Source organism: Canis aureus, chromosome 10 (assembly GCF_053574225.1).
Source record: "Canis aureus isolate CA01 chromosome 10, VMU_Caureus_v.1.0, whole genome shotgun sequence".
In the NCBI taxonomy this organism is placed as follows: Eukaryota; Metazoa; Chordata; class Mammalia; order Carnivora; family Canidae; genus Canis; species Canis aureus.
The window spans coordinates 64658293-64676684 of record NC_135620.1 but is presented as its reverse complement, the minus strand read 5'-3'; the positions used below and the strand labels follow the sequence as shown (position 1 = coordinate 64676684).

The 18392-nt window shown below is 44.2% G+C and overlaps 1 protein-coding gene across 7 annotated transcripts in view; it reads right to left on the bottom strand.

The window, feature by feature from the left end:
• Window positions 1–12110: 12110 nt before the first annotated feature.
• Window positions 12111–18392, bottom strand: part of RAD23B (RAD23 nucleotide excision repair protein B) — a 47084-nt gene continuing 40802 nt past the window's right edge. For 6 of the 7 annotated variants that reach the window (XM_077912815.1, XM_077912812.1, XM_077912816.1 and 3 more), the window contains one exon: window positions 12111–13792. In XM_077912815.1, coding sequence (XP_077768941.1) covers window positions 13679–13792 — 114 coding nt within the window. In that variant the 3' untranslated portion in view covers window positions 12111–13678. Of the gene's footprint in view, window positions 13793–14612; window positions 14725–18392 lie in introns of all 7 variants that reach the window. The other variant, XR_013388250.1, reaches the window with a different exon arrangement.

Here is an 18392-nt window from a genome sequence, read left to right as displayed (position 1 = left end):
ATGATGTTATGTTTTCTTCCATTTTATGCTTTGTCCCATGCCTACTTCTTTGGCTATGACTTTGTAATATGTCTTAATAGCTGGCGAGTGAGGTAAGTGTGAATGGTAATTATTATCATTACAGATGAGGACACTCAAGTTCAGACAACCTAAGTGATGTGTCTAAGATCACATGACTAATAAGTGGCCAGACCAGGATTTGAACTCATGTCTGAGTTATTTAAAAGACTGGGCTCTTCCCATTGTGCCAGGCTGTCCTCAGGGTTGTCTCTTTCCCCAGGAAGGAGAAGAGGTGGGGAGGGTACTTTGATTACATTGGCTTCATGCTTCTGGCATCCAAGGAGGTCACATTTCTTCCCAGAAGGAACTGACATTTCTTTTTGGCTCCTGCAACCAAAGGGAGAAGCCACATTCTCTGCCACTATTGCCTTTGCCTTTTCCTTGGGAGCACCCATTAGAGTAGAGAGAAGCAGGCTTGAACTGGGGGCCCAGAGAAACGCCCTCTAGTTAGTGGGCTTCATGCTTCCTGTACTGTGGCTGCGAGTGAGGGCTGAGAGACCACATAATTATCTTTATCTTTTTGAAAATAGATCTGACCATATCTGTCTCTCCTGCTAAAAACAAAATAAAGAAATGGCACTATACACCCGCCTACCACCACCCACCAAGAAAAAACAAAACCCAAGTCTGCAATGAAGCAATCGGCTGCAGACTTTTTGGTGTTTGTATTTCCTTTTAGTTGATAAATCTCTTTTTTCCTATAATAGAATCATATGCAGGAGCCCCAAATGAAAAACAATAAAGTGTGGCTTTATTAACGTGTAGCTTTTCAAGTCCAAAGTGGAGATCTGCTCAGCTTCCTCCTGTGCCTGACACCTAGTAGGTGCTCAGTAAATATGTATGGATTTAATGAAATAGGCTTGGGGCCCTGTCCATGGGACCCATTTGGCATCCACAGACCTTGAGGTCAAGCATGAGCCTCCATGATGGCACTTAAAAGCCTAACTTTGGCCTTGCTCTGTCTCCTAGACCAACACCAGCTGTACTAACCAGCTCATCATTCCCAAATTTGCCCGGTCCTTTCTTTACCTGTGCCTTTGCTAAAGCTCTTCTCTCAGCCTGGAGTGCCTTTCCCTCCCACGTGTCCTGCTGTGTGGACCACCAGATCTTTGTAACTCAGCTCACATAACCCCTGCTCCATGAAGCCTTCCTTGATTTCTTGCCAGCTACCCTGGAAGCCCCATCTTTGTGCTGGCTGTGCATCGGCTATCGTACTTGTCCTGGCCTGGTAAAGCTCTGCCCTGGAACTCCTCAGGGCAGGGCTCAGGCCCTTCGTCCCCATCCTCAGTTTAGTATTTGGTCTCTTAGGGCTCAACAACTATTATCTGAATAAATGAATGAAGAAGTGAATTGATACATGAATATGGAAACAGTAGTCAACCCGCTGGAGGCCTGTCATTGGAGGATCCAGCCCAGGACAGCCCTCCCAGAAGGACCCGCAGTGGTAAACACCCAGCAATGTGTGGTGAGCCCCAAGAAGGTGGCTCCATCACTGTTGCAGGCTGGGAGGGGTAGGAATCTATGAGGCTGGGTTCCTGACATCTGTAGCTGTGAAGTGGCAGCCAATCAAGGGTTGGTTCTTGCAGGGGTCGGGGCCTCTTCCTGCCTGAGGACTGCTGTTTTCCAGCTCCCACACTTCCCTCTCTGTTCATCCCAGACCTGGGCCTTGGAGAAATCACTCCTACCTCCATAACCTCTGAACAGTCCTGAGGGAGAGCCCCTTCCACATTCTAAGTCCTGAGTTTCCTTTGGACTCTTGTAGTTGGCTGTTCACGGGCAGCTTCTTTCATCCCAGAGAACTTGCCTGAGGCTCCTTTCCAGACAGTGATCCTTCTGGAGGTCTTGGTCCCGCCTTAGTAATCATTCTCTCTGCTGGCCCATGGTGGTGCCCAATGCTGGGCTTTGTCTGAGAGGCTCAGTGAATATTAAATACCCAGCAGATCTGTGGGAACACAGAAAGGTCACCAAAACCATCAACAAGGTCTAGCCAGCCCTGGAGCAGGACAGAGCCATGAGCTCCTCTCCAATGGGAGACATGGTAAACAGACAGTGACAGTGTGGTCAGCTATATACATGGGTGTGCTTTCAGCAAGCACCAACTTTATGCCAGACACTAAGTTATACATGGTAATGTCTTGCTCATCAGATCGTTGAGGAGCAAGTATAAAAATCCCCATTTTTTAGATGCGGAGACCAAGGCTTACAGAAGTAAAATGACTTGGTCAAAGTTTCACAGTTAGATGAGTGGCAGAGCTGCAGTCAGAAGCCACATCCCTCTGCTGTAGGAACTTTGAAAATAAAAGCCATTCCCTGGATGGTGGTTGGTTGGTTTTCGTGGGGGGAGGGAAGCACAAAGGAAGCCTTCATGGATAGGATTCTAAACCTGAGCCTTGAAATTCCTTAATAACATTGGTTCATTTATTCAACCAAAATGTATTGAGCACCTACTGACCTTCCCTGAAGGAGCATAGTTTAGTGATAGAAAAAAAAAATCAGAAAAGGCAAAGCTTATGTCAGTGGCAAGTGTGACCGGCGAGTCTGTGGGAGGGTCTCCATTCAGCATGGGGGGAGCAGGTCATAGAGGGCTGTCTATCCAGTAGGAGGGACCACGGGAAGCTCCTACTACCGTGTCGGGGATTGTGGGAAACTCTTGGTCCAGTGTGGAGGATCATGGGAAGCTCTCCAGCCGGTGTGGGCATCCTGAGAAATTTCCTGGCACAGTGCAGTGCGTCTTGTGAGGCTTGGGGAGGAGGGGATAACTGCGCTGAGTCTAGAAGGCTGAGTGGGACAGGAAGGGGACGAAGTGTCCAGAAAGACCCTGGAGCAGTACGTGCAAAGGTCCGGAGGCCCGGTCTTTTCCGTGGGCCCCGAGAACAGGCTGACAGCCAGCCGTTGGCACATGTGTGTTTGTTCCAAGCCCACAGTGGGGAATTTATGAGACCTGAGTCAATTCCTGGGGTTAGTGCAAGTCCAACGTGGCTCAGAGTTGCATGATGTAGTTTGAGATTATTAGTTTCATGAAGTCATAAAGCAAGGCACACGGAAGGTTGTAAAAGCACTCCAGGCCCCAGGAAAGGAAGAACGGCCCTTTGGAAGTGTTGGCTCATTTCTTCCAGGCACCCTCCTCCGCCTGGACGCTGTGGGGGCCTCTGGTTGAAGAATCCACAGTCTCGTGAGGGCCGCTGCTGCCGTCGGAAGGCGGCTCTGGGACTGGGTCGGGGCAGACAGCGAGGAGCAGGAGCTTGGGTGATCCCTAGCCCTTGGGGGGCCGGAAGGCCCAGCTGTCTCTGTTTGCATGGGTTCTGGAGGAGAACAGGCCGATTCTTCTAGAGAGGGGCCTCTCCACCCCCACCCACTCCATGCACAGCGATACAAATCCGAAGGAGAAGAAAAGCCCAGGGCTTCAAATCCTGTGAGCTCCCCCGGGCCTCCCCCTCCAGCCTTGTCACAGGAGGGCAGAGGCCCAAGGCCGCCTCAGAAGAAAAGTGCAGTCTCCCCACCCAGCACGGGGATCGACAGAAAACTGGCACGAAGGGGGCCCCGAGCCAGGTGTGGGCCTCCGTTCTCCCTCGGCTGTGTTCTAATGAGAACTTGGCAGAGGGCTCAGGCTCTCTGAGCCGCGGCCTCCTCTCGATGAGGCTTCAGTGAGTCAAGGCAGATAAAGGCCGCTGCCCACGGGCCCGCACGTAGGTTTGGTTCCCCCCTCCGCTCCCCTGCCCAGCGTGGGCAATGCAAGTCCAGAAGGGCTGGGTTTTCTGGGTTGGCGTCGTCCTTCCGCCCTCTGGATGGCTCCCCTACAGCCTGCTTCCCCCTCCCGTAACCCTCGCTTGCGTGGCGCTCCCCACCCGGTTCCCCCACCTGAAACCCTGCATGGCTCTTCCTCACTGCAGGGGGCATGTCAGGGCAAGTGTTGGAGGGGGGGCAATTCACCTTTCCAGACTATTCTATCCGGTCCTGGCATTTGCCCCTCACTTGGGCTTTTCCTTTTCCTTTACGGTGGCAGACCAGCCCTCTCCTCCCCACCCGGCCCCACAGCCAAGCCTTCCAAGCACAATTCCTAACACTTCCCTTGTTAGCCATGGGGGCCGAGCTCCTACTGCCACTGATTAGTATGGCAAGGTGTGCTTTTGGCTTCGAGGCAATGTCCAAAAAAACCCAAATGTGCAAATAAATAATTATGCTCAGACATGCACATGCTGTGCGCTACATGATGTCCCTTGTAAGAACAAGGGACAGGCCTCTGCTGGCTCCTGGGCTTTCAGGAGAGCCTTCACAAAGCATGTAACATTGAAGTGGGTTTTAAAGGTCGAATAGGAGTTCACACGAGGAGGGAGGAATATGAGAGAACTTCTAAGCGGAGAGACTAGTGTATGTAAAGGTGGAGAGGTGTGGAAAGGCCTGGGTCACGAGGTCCTGCTGTATGTCGGGAGAGAGGGAAGGAGACAAGTTGAAGCACTGGGACAGGCAGGTCTGCACATGGTGTTGAAAGCCAAGCAGAAGAGTCTAGTGTTCGTTATCCTGAAAAGGAGGAACGGAGGGCAGTGTGCAGAGGGGCCTCAAAGAGTTTCAGGTGTCTGCTGTTCTGACCACGTACTCAGCAGTCAAGAGGCAACACTTCAGTGCCCCCGTGACCTGCCCAAGTGTTTTCTGGGTCACCTAAAGGGTCAAAAAATGGAAAAACCATCACCGGAGCAGTTCTCAAACTTTCTGGTCCTTGGAGCTCATTTCCCTCTTAATAACTGTTGAGAAGCTCAGGACTTTTTTGTTCCTGTGGGTTATGTCTATCAGTATGGACTCGATTAGAAGTTGAAGTCGAAAAATCTAAAAAAGAAAAAAGTCAAAAAATCTAAAATATATTAAGATTAAACCCACATGTCCAAATGTTTAAAAAGTCTTCATGAGAAATAATTATTTTAAAAAAAAATCAGCGAGAAGCGTGGTGGTGTGTTCGGTTTTTGCAAATCTCTGTTGCCCGGCTGGCTCCATAGAGGGAGGACAGCTGGATTGCCACATGTGCTCCTTCCATCTGTTGTACTATCAGGGGTCACACAGCCTCTAGGAAACGCCACTCTGTGCCTCTGAGAGTGGGAGTGGACACAGCAGAGTCTAGGGTTACTACAAAAGTCCTTCTGACCTCCTAGACGCCCCCCTAAGTAGCCCACACGCTGCCTTTCAAGAACTGCTGGTCTAGCAGCAGCCAGGCAAATCCTCAGAGGAGCGAACAGCTGTCTGAACAGCTGGGAGAAACAAAAATGAAAACGAACCCAAAAAAACATCAGAGGAAGAACAGACTTAACTCTGTGATGCAAAGAGGAAGGGACGCAAGTGAGGCAGTGTCACCTTGGGGTGATCTGGGAGCCAGGGACATCGGCCTGCCTCCCGGCTCTGCCACTTATGGCCTGCTTGACCAGTTAGCCCATCTGTAAAATGGCAACAAGGCTAGTACAAGTAAAGCACGTGGCACAGGGCGAGATGCAGGGACTTTGTAAAAATAGCATTTGTGCAGTAGCCAGGAAACGCGTGCGAGTGTGGTGGTAGGATCAGATGTGGGCTCCAAGTGAATGGCAACCTTGAAAACTCTGGTATATTAGCACAGCTGCTCAAGGTGTGATGTGGCTGTTAAACCAGCAATCTCAACTTTAGGCTGCATTAATGGAGGCATCATGCACAGAACAAGGGAGGAGAGAGGGAGCGCTCCTCCCGCCGCCGTTCATAGTGCTCGGACCCTCCCTGAAGTACTTGGTTCATCAGGATGGGGAACAGACTTGACATAATTCATTCCAAGCGAAGGGTTTTGTGCACCTTCTGCAAGACTTGGCCGGAGGGTGAGAGGCGATCAGGAAGAGACACAGTCACTCCTAAGGACCTGGAGGGTTGACACGTTGCCTCAGAGTGAGTCTGGCCTCTGCTGGGAAGCACAGGAGTTTGACAACCACTGGAGTGTCTGAAATCTAGGAAGTCCGGGCGGGCGGCAAGGGCCCCATCCCCAGAAGCATCAGGCACGGATGAGGCCCGGCGCAGCTCCCCGGGGGCGCCCACAGAACCCTTCCAAATCCCAGTTCCTGTGCCTCTGCCGGCTTGGAAAGAAATGTCAGAAGAAATGGAAAGAGAAGGTGGAGAAGGGTCCCCAGGGACGGCTGCGAGGAGCAGGCGCCATTCGGTCAGGCCGGAGGCTGGCTTCGCCGCCAAATTGGATCTGGAGATGTACCTGCCAATAGCTTGGCCTAGAAACCCACAGGGGAAAATTCAGCGTCGCTCGCAGACAGTCCATGGAAATTAGAGCTTTCCGCGCCCGAGATGCCCAGCGAGGGGAGGCCCAGCGGCCTGGTGTCAATACTGCGAGGACAGAACGGTCTGCGAGGACAGACGCACCCGGATGGCTCAGCCACGCGGAGTCCTGGGTGGGGGGGCACCCTTCACCCTTCTCACCGCTGCAGAAGGTACGGAGCTCCTTCCAGACGCAGGATGGGCCGTGGGCACCCACGTCAGAACGTCAGAACGCGGGCCTGGCCTGGGGAAGGACGCCCTCCCACCCTGCCTCTCCCTCGAGGCGGGCTCGGCTGGAAGGCCGAGGAAGCGGGACCGGAGGCCGAGGGGCATGGCGGGTGTCCCACCGCTGCCGCTGCGTGGGGCGGGAGGGCGGAATCCAGGCCTCATCGGTCAGGTCCCGACCCCCAAGGCCCTCTGACCTGGCCTGGCCTGGGCCCCCGGGGGCGCAGCTGGCGTGATGTGCCCTCCCCGAAGTCTCAGATGCAGACCCACCTGGAATGAGTCGCCAGCTGCTGCCGCTCTACAACCAGTCCGCTCCCTGGATGACGTCGGGTCTTCCAGGATCTGGTGCAGAGGTCCCAGGAGGGAGGACACAAAACCAGGGCAGCCTTCAAGGTATTGTTCATTGTCCCTCAACTTCGTAGTCAGCTTCTAGAACCAAAGGGGTGGCAGAAAGGAGAGGAGAGCCTACAGCCCCTGGAGCGATGCCGGACGTCCCAACCACACATTCACGGCTCATGTGCATCTGACCTGGGCCGGGCGCGTCCTCTGGTCTCGCCCTTCACCAGATTCTGGGGATACAGAGAGGAGACGCACAGGTTTCCAGGAAGAGGGGCCTTGTAGAGTCCTCAACATAGACTGGCTGCATGGACGAGTCGGGGAAGCAGCCACGGGCCAAGTCAGAGCCACGACAGAGCAGTCCTCGGGGGCGGGGGCCGGAGGCCACGAAGAGCCCGCGTGTGGGCCGCCCCCCTCTCCACCAGCCGGCCCCTCCTGCAGGCTCCCTCAGCGCTACTAGCACCTAAACCACATTGGTCCCAAGTACAAGAACCTGGGAAAACTCACCCAGCATTTAGACCGCTGGGCTAAGAGATGGCGGGGCACCCGGACACTGGTCTGGTGGCCCAACAATGGGAACAAATAGGGCTTTTTTCTCCAGCGTGTAGAGGTGCTATTCGTGGAGCACTGAATTCAGAAGAACTTGTCTAAACACACTATCGCCTCTGTTTAAGGCTGGTGAAAAATAACACTTAAAATATTAATGTTCCAGCTGTGCAGAGACGTGACTGCACAGGCTAAGCGCTTGGCACTCACACAAGAAAGGTAGTTTGAGAGCCTAGGAGAGGAGTTACACACACGGGAGGGGACGAGTCAACGCTGAGCATAATGAGCCAAGTTTCTCACTGTCCTAGAAAGGAGAACGTGGAAAGTGAGAAGCTGGACTGCACCTAGTGTTGCACCCGAGTGAAAAGTACCAGTGTGAACTCATCGACTTTATATACAGATACAGAAATACAGAGGTCACTGTGTGCACACGGGTACTTTCTATGTGGCTGCCCAGATGACTTGGGAACAGTGAGCAATAGCAAGGAGCACACCTAGCACCAAGTTTTGCTCTCTTTCTTTTTTTAAAAGATTTATTTATTCATGAGAGAGAGAGAGAGAGAGAGAGAGAGAGAGGCAGACATAGGCAGAGGGAGAAGCAGGCTCCCTGTGGGGAGCCCAATATGAGACTCAATCCCAGTACCCCAGGATCATGACCTGGGCCAAAGGCAGATGCTCAACCACTGAGTCACCCAGGGGTCCCTCAAGTTTTGGTTTCTAAATACAATGTCCATGGAAGGGAACCAGAGCTCCTTGAAGAAATGGCTAAGTCCAGGTCTGGCGCATAGAAGTACAAGAGCCTGGGACACGGTACTGCACCACAAAGTGAGGAAGTACTCAAAAGAGTGGGAAGAAAACGCCAAACACAGAAAATGGCCTTCAGAATGCACAAAACAATGGCAAAACCTGGGTCAATGAGCACATCAAAACCGCAATAGTAATGGATTATATACCACTGAATAAAACTGCAATTTGAGCCCACAGCGATGCAGGTTATGAGTGGGGAAAGAGAATGCCAGAAGACAGGCTTGCTAACTAATAAATGTAGAAATTATGCAATCTGAAAATCACTTGGCAACCATCTTAGTAGCCCATCAGGCAAGAAGCATCAATGGATATTAAAATTCACGGGGCAAATTTTCAAGAGAAATAGGATATTCTGTCTCAGAATTCCTTATCGCAAAACACTTACTAAATACAAAGGGACATCGAGTAACTGTTCAGTGGAGAAGCTGGGCAGACACCACCTTCCTTGAACAGAATGAACCAGAAGTGGGACGAGCCGACACCCTGTGCCCCCTCATGAGATGCAGTGAAAAAAAGCACAGTAGCACTTCTGTAGTTCTTCCAAAATCACATTAACTGGAGTTTAGTCATGAGGAAACCACCACACATACATTAAACCGAGGGCCATTCTAGAAGACAACGGTCCCGTGGTGTAAAATGTTATGGTCATGATGACCAAGTATGGGCCGAGGAAGATATAAACGTGGATCAGGTCCCCTTTGCTATGAAGACACTTACGGACACTGAAATGGGTCCGGGAGCGGAGGTGTCCATGGGAGCACTTTGTATTGTCCCCGGGACTTTTCTGTGAGAAGCTGTTTAGGGGTGAAAAGTTATTAATGGTTTTTGCAAAAATGCAAACGTAGTCTAAACATTTTAACACTAAAGATGTGAAAATATTGTACTTTAATTTCCTCAGAACTGGACACAAAGTAAAAATTAGTGAAGCTATTATCAAACCAACACAGGGAGGCCTAATTGACCAAAAAAGAAATTTGAACCCTGCCCCCCTGCCGCCACCACCAAAAAACCTAAAAGTTGCAAAAATCACTCCAAGGTTCCTAACGTTGTCCAAAAATATCTTCACCTCAGCTGTTCCAAGGCCACCGCCACCAGCCCCAACCATTCTCATCCGGTTTGTAGCCACTTTTGAGTAATGTTCCAAGTATTCTTCTAACTTGCTGTTGCAAATTAGAACCCAGACTGGCTTCTCTTACTGCCGAATCATCGGTTCTGAGACGACTCTGGACTTTGTCCGAGATGGAAGCCAGTTCCACAGGCAGTCACCAGGCCCGCGAGCCACTGGCTTCCATGCGGTCGGCGCATCTGGAGAGCCAGCAGGAGCCCCCCAACCTTCAGTCAGTGACAGCTGTCCCGAACACGGGGGTGGGGGTGGGACGAGGCTGCTTGCTGGACGGCCGGGGTTCAGAGGAGCTTCCTCACTGCCTGAGGAGGATTATGCGCTCTCAACATGAGTAACTCCCACCAAACCAGCTGGGAAAGGATGAGGTGCTAGGTCAAGAAAATTGGAAAATGAAGTGACACAGGAACCAGAAGTCCGTGATGGCTATTTTTCTAATCTGTGCTCCTGTAAGACAAGTGGGTGAAGAATCCAGTACTACTCAAAATGTTCTGTCAGAATTTCCAACTCAATGGCAGGGACCTCCTCATCAATCATTGCGGAATTGGCAGCACCACGCACACGAAGCCGATCTGTCACCACTGAGGTTTCTTCGGGGGTCCCAGCCTCCTCTCCACGGAGACCCTGAGGGACCACTGCTCTCCCGACCCACCCACCCCCAGGAGAGGCGGCCTTTTATAGCCAACTTGTCACCACCACTGCTGCGGTGCTTAATCCTTTTCCTAGCAAGTCCAGGCCTTCTCTCCCTGTCTTGTCACTGCCCCTCCCATCCTCCCATTCCCGAACTACCCACACTGTTCTGGAAACTAGTCCGCTACCCAAACAGGTCCAACAGCTATACTCCCCCTCTGGGGTTCCCCCCACTCTATTCTTCCAGCTGTGGTTAAGATGCTTCTTCCAATGGTCTCAACTCTGATTCTAGAGCCCAAAGGTTCCCAGGTGCATTCATCTTTGTTCTGGCCAATTCATCACTATGCCAGGTGTTCTGAAGTGTGCCTACTGCTGAATTTCATTATCCAACTGTTAAGAGCAAGGAATGGCGCAGCAACAGCAAATAATAATGTCAAAGCGGTACCTAAGACACCACATACATTAGGCTAGCACATATGCTTAATACCATTACTCTGGAAAGAGCTTGTGATGGTCTCAAGCAAACCAAATTGAAGCTAAGACCCAAAGTCAAGAGGCCAAGATGACACAAGAACAGGAAGCATCATACACTTTAATATATGACGGGCGAATCACAGTCTAAACAGCGGTGGTTTTTTCTGTAAAGGGCCAGACAGTAATTATTTGGGCTTTGTAGGCCCGTCTCATCTCCAACTATGTAACAGTGAACCTCTGTGGCACAAAAGTAGCTACAGGCAATATGTAAACAAACGAGCATGGTTGTTTCAATAAAACTATAAACACTAAAATTTGAATAATAATCTTCAACATCATAAAACCCTTTTTTTGAAAACAACGTAAAGACCATTCCCAGCTCATGGGACTGAAGTTAGCCAGTCCCTGGCTTTGATCTTCGAAATGGATGTGGGAGGTCAACTAACATGACAGGTTGTACCCAAGCCTCATGCCTAGGGAGCTCACCAGAACCGACTTGGTCAGGAAGGATTTACACCATGAAATTGCTTAATTTTGGTCGAATATTTTGTAGTTTTATTAGGCTGGTTGCTGTACGACAAGAGCATGAGAAAAAAGGGAATTTAAAATTTCAAAAAGCCCTCATGAACACTGATCTACGGTCCAGCAAGTATTCCATCTCTGTGTTGATGTTTTGATTGAGGACACAGGAGACCCAATAAAACTGACCCAGCACCTGGCCCCCTAACATGCCCATCACTGAAGAAAACATAACTATGGGTGACACAGGCACTGTCAGCTCTCAATCTAAGATTCTATATGGCAAAGGGATCATTTTAAAAAATGAGAAGTGCAATGGTGGATGTATTGAAAATATTTTATAATTAATTCTCTAGACTCCTAGCCATGTAGTACAGGAAAAAATTATATGCTGGAAAATAATATTTTTAAACAATGTGAAGACATATTTGACTAAAGGATGGCAGTAAGAATTTAATATAAACTTAAGCTTCCTCACATTTTCCAGAGCAACTGAACAATAAAAATATTTCAAGAAACAGAATACCTCAAACGCAAAATTCCAAAGTCAAAGAGCCACTTACATTAAGAGATTTACCAAAACTGTTTGTAAATTAAAAGACAACAGCAAAAGGTCACAAAAAGCCTGTCTTTCACAGCATCTTGGCTAATTGTTTCGGCAGATAAAGTAAAGAATGGCCAAAACTTGGCCTCAACTGTCTTCTTATAATAATGATTAATCCCACTATTTGTGGTTTTATTGTCCAAGGACAAAAACTCCATGCCACCAATTTCTGCTGTCACTTTCCAGAGAAGAGGCTGCTGCTGGGGTTTGTGTGTGTGTGTGTGTGTGTGTGTGGTTATTTCTTTTTTCTTCGCTTTTTGCTTTTTTCCAGTTTTCGCTATGCTGAACAATTAGGCAGCAGAGAATGACATAAAATAAATGAAAATATTCCATTATTCGACCAGAAATGCCCTCTTCCCAACTCATTTGCTTTGCCTTGAAAGATGAACATATTTACAAATCCTTATTTTATTCTCCTGAGACATTTTGCATGATCCATTATAAAACATACAGGTAATACAAAGTCCAAAGGTCTGCCGTGTTTAAGGAATACACACATGAAGATTAAACTCATGATAACACTGTGGGGAGAAATCATGGTCTCATTTATTTTCATGAGAGACAGGTACGAATGCATGACGTAAAAGCTTAAAAGTCATCCCCAAACTTTGCTAAGGATTATTGCCAAGAGATTACGCAGGGAGAAATCTGTGCAAATTCATTTTCTTTACTCGGTATCAGATGGTAGGAGAAAAAACTATTCCTTTAAACAGTCTTATTTATATTCAGGAAAAAAGATTTGAAAAACTCAACAAGTAGACATATTCCCCCTCTTTATGATCAAATAATAATGCCAATGAAGATTCTAATAAAAACAGTTGAAAAAAATTCAAATAAAAGCCAACACTGCTATTAAGATTTTTCTTTTAATATGCCATGAGATATTCTTGATTGTATATTTTCCAAAGTACTTTTCCAGCTGCATCTCCCAACCTTTCCAGAAGATTCCACCAGTCTTTCCAATGCAATAAAAGATGCTGGATTATACTTTTGTCCACCTTCTCTTTTTGAAAGTAATATAATCCTAATGACTTTAATGGTCATACATTCTTATCTAATAAGGAAAAACACTTACAAATATCAGAAACCCATTTTTGAAACATTTGCATTAATTTTGAACTGAATCAGCATTTTTGTGGGTTTAAAAAAAAGGCAGCAATTTGAACTCACGACTTATTGACAAACACATTTCTGCAGAGGGAAGGGGAAGAGAGGGATAGTGAATGCTGCATTTCTCCATTGGCCCCAAAGTGCTAATTTCACAAAGGGATACATCAAAAGCAAACATGCAATGGTGGTTTTAAAACTTTTACTGCAATATAACAATGAAGTAAACAGTAATTAGACACCTACCAATTTTTTCCCAAAACAAACCAAAAAAAAAAAAAAATGTAAACAGGAAAATAACTCTGCCTATACTTGTACAGCTTCTTAAATCATGTTAGAAGGGTCTCACATTCGATGATCAAGAAATTTTAAAATAGCAGTAATTATTTTCATTTTAAGAAAAGGACCCCCTCCCCCCCAAGTATTTAACATGAAAGAATGGGCTTTCTTACACATTAATTCAATACGTATTTGAAGCAGCAACAATAACCATCAATAATTTGGCATTTCTGTTTACAGTTGCTCCAAAATTTTTTCAATTTCACAAAGCCATTATCCAGTGTTGCCATGAAATAGAGACTGTAAATTCTAGGTAGCAAAGATTCTTTCTGAAACCAATGTTAAGTCAAAGAAATATAAAGCAGGGCATTACACTAAATTTCTGGATCTAGTACACTAAAAAGAGTGAAACCTAGGAAAAGTTACCTACTGTTTTATAGAAGAAATAAAGACCTGCAAAAGCTGATTTTTGGTTGTATAATATTTTACACACTGTGTGGATTTGCGGCATCTGCTAATTGAAGCAGACATGCACTGTATTTATCCCTGCCCTATATCCTAGATCCCTCCCTCCCCACCCCCAACAATCTACTACCTTATACCAAGTATTGTGGATATGAGCCCAAGTCATCCCAGACAATCCAGTGAACAAAGTTAGTGTAATGCACTGGTGTGAAGTGTGAGATTAAAAAAAAAAGTCCCTTTCAATCTTCATCAAAGTTTTGCTGTAGAAGAAAATTGGCAGCCAAGTTCTCATTCTTCTCACAAGCAAAATACGCTTGTATCACAAGTCCTTCAGGAAATCCTAGTGCCTTTAACTGGAAGAAAAGAGAGAAAACACACATGGGTTCCAGCAGAACCAGTATAGGCAGATCAGCATTTGAAAACATGAAGACATGAAAAAGCTTTTGAAAACAACACATGGAACACATGCTTATTTCAGTGTGGATTCATGTCCAACCCCAAGCAACTAGATGGGACCTATTGCCTTTCCTTTATCAATGACCAACAAAACTCTGCTGCTAGTTAAAGCCATTAGACAAACAGATACTCTGCTAACACTCTGTTACAATAAAAATTAGTTGCTGACTTCAGTGGTTTAAAAATAAATGACCCTATAGAAATGTATAAATCAAACAGCTTTTAGTATGTAAGGGGGAAAGATACAGATAAGAGCAATGAAAGAGGATTGTTTAACTACTTCATCCAATCATTTGTAAAGAATGTCAGTAGGCTCAACTATCAGTCTCCATCTCCTCACCTAGAAAAATGGGTGGTCAATTATTAATAATATTACATGATGTATTTTGAGATTAAGATTAGGGTACTCTATATCTGCTTAATTTTTATAGAATTTTAAATGGTGATAACAGCTACTTAGTGGTTTTCCTAGTCTATTAAAAAAATCACTTTGATTCAAAAATGACTGCTTATTTTGAAAGTCTTTAAGCACTCAGCTATCTAATTCGTTAGGTACTATATATTTGTCAGCCAAGTATTTATGAACCCTCTGTTCAACTGTCTAAATCACCTTGTATTAGACTGTATCAAGAAATGACCTTAAAAAAAGGTCTCAATTCAGCATGATTAATATTCATCCATGAAAGGAAAAGAAAAGCTCAAAAATGATTTTGTTACCTAGGTCTGGTCCAGATTAAAGCTGGGCTAGCTGAAGTAAAAGGTAGATAGGGCACGATCCAACTACATGCTTCTACAAGATACACACTTTAGATTCAAAGACACAAATATGCTGAAAGTAAAAGGATGAAAAAAGATATATATACCACACAAACAATTACAAAAAGGAAGCTTGGAGTGGCTATATTAATATCAGACAATACACATTGTGATTAAAAACTGTTACTAAAAACAAGGACATATTCTGATGATAAACCATCAGGAAGACTTTGTTATAAAGAAATGTAACAACAGAACCCCAAAACACATGAAACAAAAACTGACGGAATTGAAGGGAGAAATAAATGGTGATTTAACAGTAGCTGGAGACTTTGATATCCCCACCTTCAATGCTGGACACAACAATCAGGCAGGAGACTGACAAGGAAATAGATTTGAACATTAAAACCAACTAGACCTAATAGACATTTATGGGACACTTGACAACAGATCACTCATCCTTTTCAAGTATGTATCAAATATTCTCCATAAAGACATGTTAGGTGACAGAACTAGTCTCGATACATTTAAGAGGATTAAAATTGTGCAAAATACATTTTCTGACCACAGTAAAATGAACTCTGAAATCAGTAACAGAATAAAATTTGGGAAATTCAAAATCTGTGGAAATTAACATAATCCTTAACCAATGGATGAAAGAAGCAATCACAAAGGAAATTAGAAAACATTTGAGATGAATGAAAACATCCCATGTACTAAAACTTAAAGGATGCTGCTGTACCAGTGCCTCGAGGGAAGTTTACAGCTGTAATTATCTATAGTAAGACAGATCTTAAATAGATAATCTAAGGTTCTATTTCATGAAAGTAGAAAAAAGAGAAAATGAAATCCAAAGCAAGCAGGAGAAAAAGAATAAATATTAGAGAGAAAATATGTAAAATAGAGACTAGAAAAATAGAATCAATAAAACCAGAGGTTGTTTTTTTTCTTCAGAGTAACAACATTGACAAACATTTTAGCTGAACAGGGAAAAAAAAAAAAAGAAATCCGAGGATTCAAATTACTAACATCAGAAACGTGGTGGAAACACTAACTACTTTTTATAGAAATAACTATTTTAGGAAAATACTGTGAACAGTTGTATGCTAACAAATTAGATAATGCTGATGAAATACACAAATTCCTAGAAAGACAAAACCACCAAAACTGACTCAAGAAACAGAAAATCTGAATAGCCCTTCATAACAAATGGAGAGATTGAATTAGTAATTACAAAATTTCCCAAAAAGAAAATCCAGGTCCAGATAATTTTATTGGTGAATTCTACCGACTGTTGAATAAATTAAAACTATTCTTTATAAACTCTTCCAACCAACAGAAAAGGGGGAATGCTTCCTCATTCTTCAATGAGGCCAGTATTACTGATACCCAACCAGACAAAATCATCAAACACACAAAAAGCCACAAGCCAATATTCCTTATGAATACAGCTGCAGAAATCTTCAACAAAACACTGGCAAACCAAATCCAGCAATATATAAAAAGGACTATCCACCATAATCAAGTGGGATTTATCCTAGGAATGCAACACTGGTCCAACATACAAAAATCAATGTAATAAAGTGTTAACAAAAAAGAGAACAAAACCATACTATCATCTCACACATAAAAAGCGTCTGACAAAATCTAATACCCTTTTGTGATAAAAACACTCAATAAACTAGAACAGAAAGGAACTCCCTCAGCCTGATAAAGGGCATCTAGTAAAACTCACAGCTAACATCATACTTAAGGATGAAAGGTCTCTCAAGATTGGGGACAAGACAAAAGATGTTGACTCTCATCATTTCTACTCAACAATACCATGTATACAGAAAGCTGTAGGCAAGACAACTAGGCACGAAAGAAAGAAAAAGAGGAAGGAAAGAAAAGAAAAAAGGAAAAGAGGGAAAAATGGAATAGAAAAGAAAAGAAGAAAGAAAGAAAGGGCATCCATATTGGAAAAGAATTAAATTAAAACTAATTGCAAATGATATTCTACAAATAGGAAATCTTAAGAAACAAATTATCAGAATTAATAAAGGAGTTCAGGAAGGTTGTAAGATAGAAGTTGTATTTCTATACAGCTAAGCAATGAACAATCCAAAACTAAAATTAAGAAAAACATTTCCATTTATAGCAGCATCAAAAAGAATGAAAATGCTGAGGAATAAATTTAACAAAAGAAGTACAAAGACTATAGAACATGTCTGAAATTACAGAAAATCTAATAAATGGAAAGGCAACTCTTGTTTATGGCTTGGTGAGAATGTTGCTAACATGGCACTACTCTCCAAACTGATCTGCAGAAAAAATACAGAGTATTAAAATCCCAATCAGTTTTTGGTTTCGCATTTCTTCTAGAAATCAGACAAGAGGATCTTAAAATTGATAGAGAAATGCAAGGAATCCAGAACAGCCAAAACAATCTTGAGAAAAGAAAACTGGAGATTTCAAAACTTACCACAAAAAAGCCACAGTAATCAAGACTGTGAGGTATTGATTGGCATAAGATAAGCATATAGATCACTGGAACAGAACTGAAAGCCCAGTGAACCCTCAAAATTATGGCTATTTGATTTTCAACAAGGATGCAGGACAATTTAATGGAGAAAGAGCAGAATTTTCAGTAAACGGTGCTGGATATCCACATACAAAAAACAAGAAGCTAAACTTCTACACCTCACACTACAAACAAAAATTCACACAAGATCACATAGACCTAAATACAGGAGCTATGTAAGTCTTCAGAGAAAAAACAGGAGTCAGTCTTCTGTTCTGACCTTCCATTAGGCAACTTCTCTTAGTATGACACCAAAGGCACAAGCAACAAAGAAAAAAATCTTCTTCAAAACAGAAATCAAAAACTGATACCCCTAACCATTAAAAGAAAGTAATAATAAAAAATTTAAAAACGCTATAGAACAATTGAGGCAAGTATCATTCACTCACTCAGTTACTTGAGGGGGGAAATATTAGCATGATATATAAAGTATCTTTGAAGAAACATGTAATTATAAACCTTGAACACTTGAAATGTTTTATCATATATATGGACAAAATATCTTTCAAATGATTTTCTAAGTATTAAAATGCTCTTTATAAGACTTCCATCTCAACACACTTGCTAAAATAAGACAGGGCAGTAACTGATTCCCTATTTACAAATATTAACAATAAAGGCCAGAGAAAAATGAACGACTTGTCTTTGTATCATGCAAACTAAGTTACTGCAGTGCCTCATGTGAACTGGTTAACCTAGTAAGGATGAAAACAGAATCATGGTATCAGGTTCTGACGTTTAACATACATACTTTTTATATATAATTCACATACATATCTATTTTACACTCTAGTGACAGCAGTAAAGTAAAATTTAAAAAAATGAGTAATCTTGAGTTAGGCATTCACTTTAATATAATTTTCTTCATAAATTTTAAGACCTAGATGAAATTTTTAATTTTTAAAAATATTTATAACTATTTTATAAAGCTAGATTGGCATTCATTGCTAGTCCCTTGGCTTCACAAAGACCAAGATGTGAGAGCAGGGATGAAAAATACACGGTCTTTACCTACTGTTAATCCTTAGAACAATGCTATATTTGGCTCTGTCCAATATAATATCACCAGTGGCAGAAATATTCTGTATCTGTGCTCCCAAGGCAGCAGCCACTAGCCCCATGTGACTAATGAGCATCTAAAATGTGGCTAGTGTGACTGAAGAACTGAATTTTCAGCT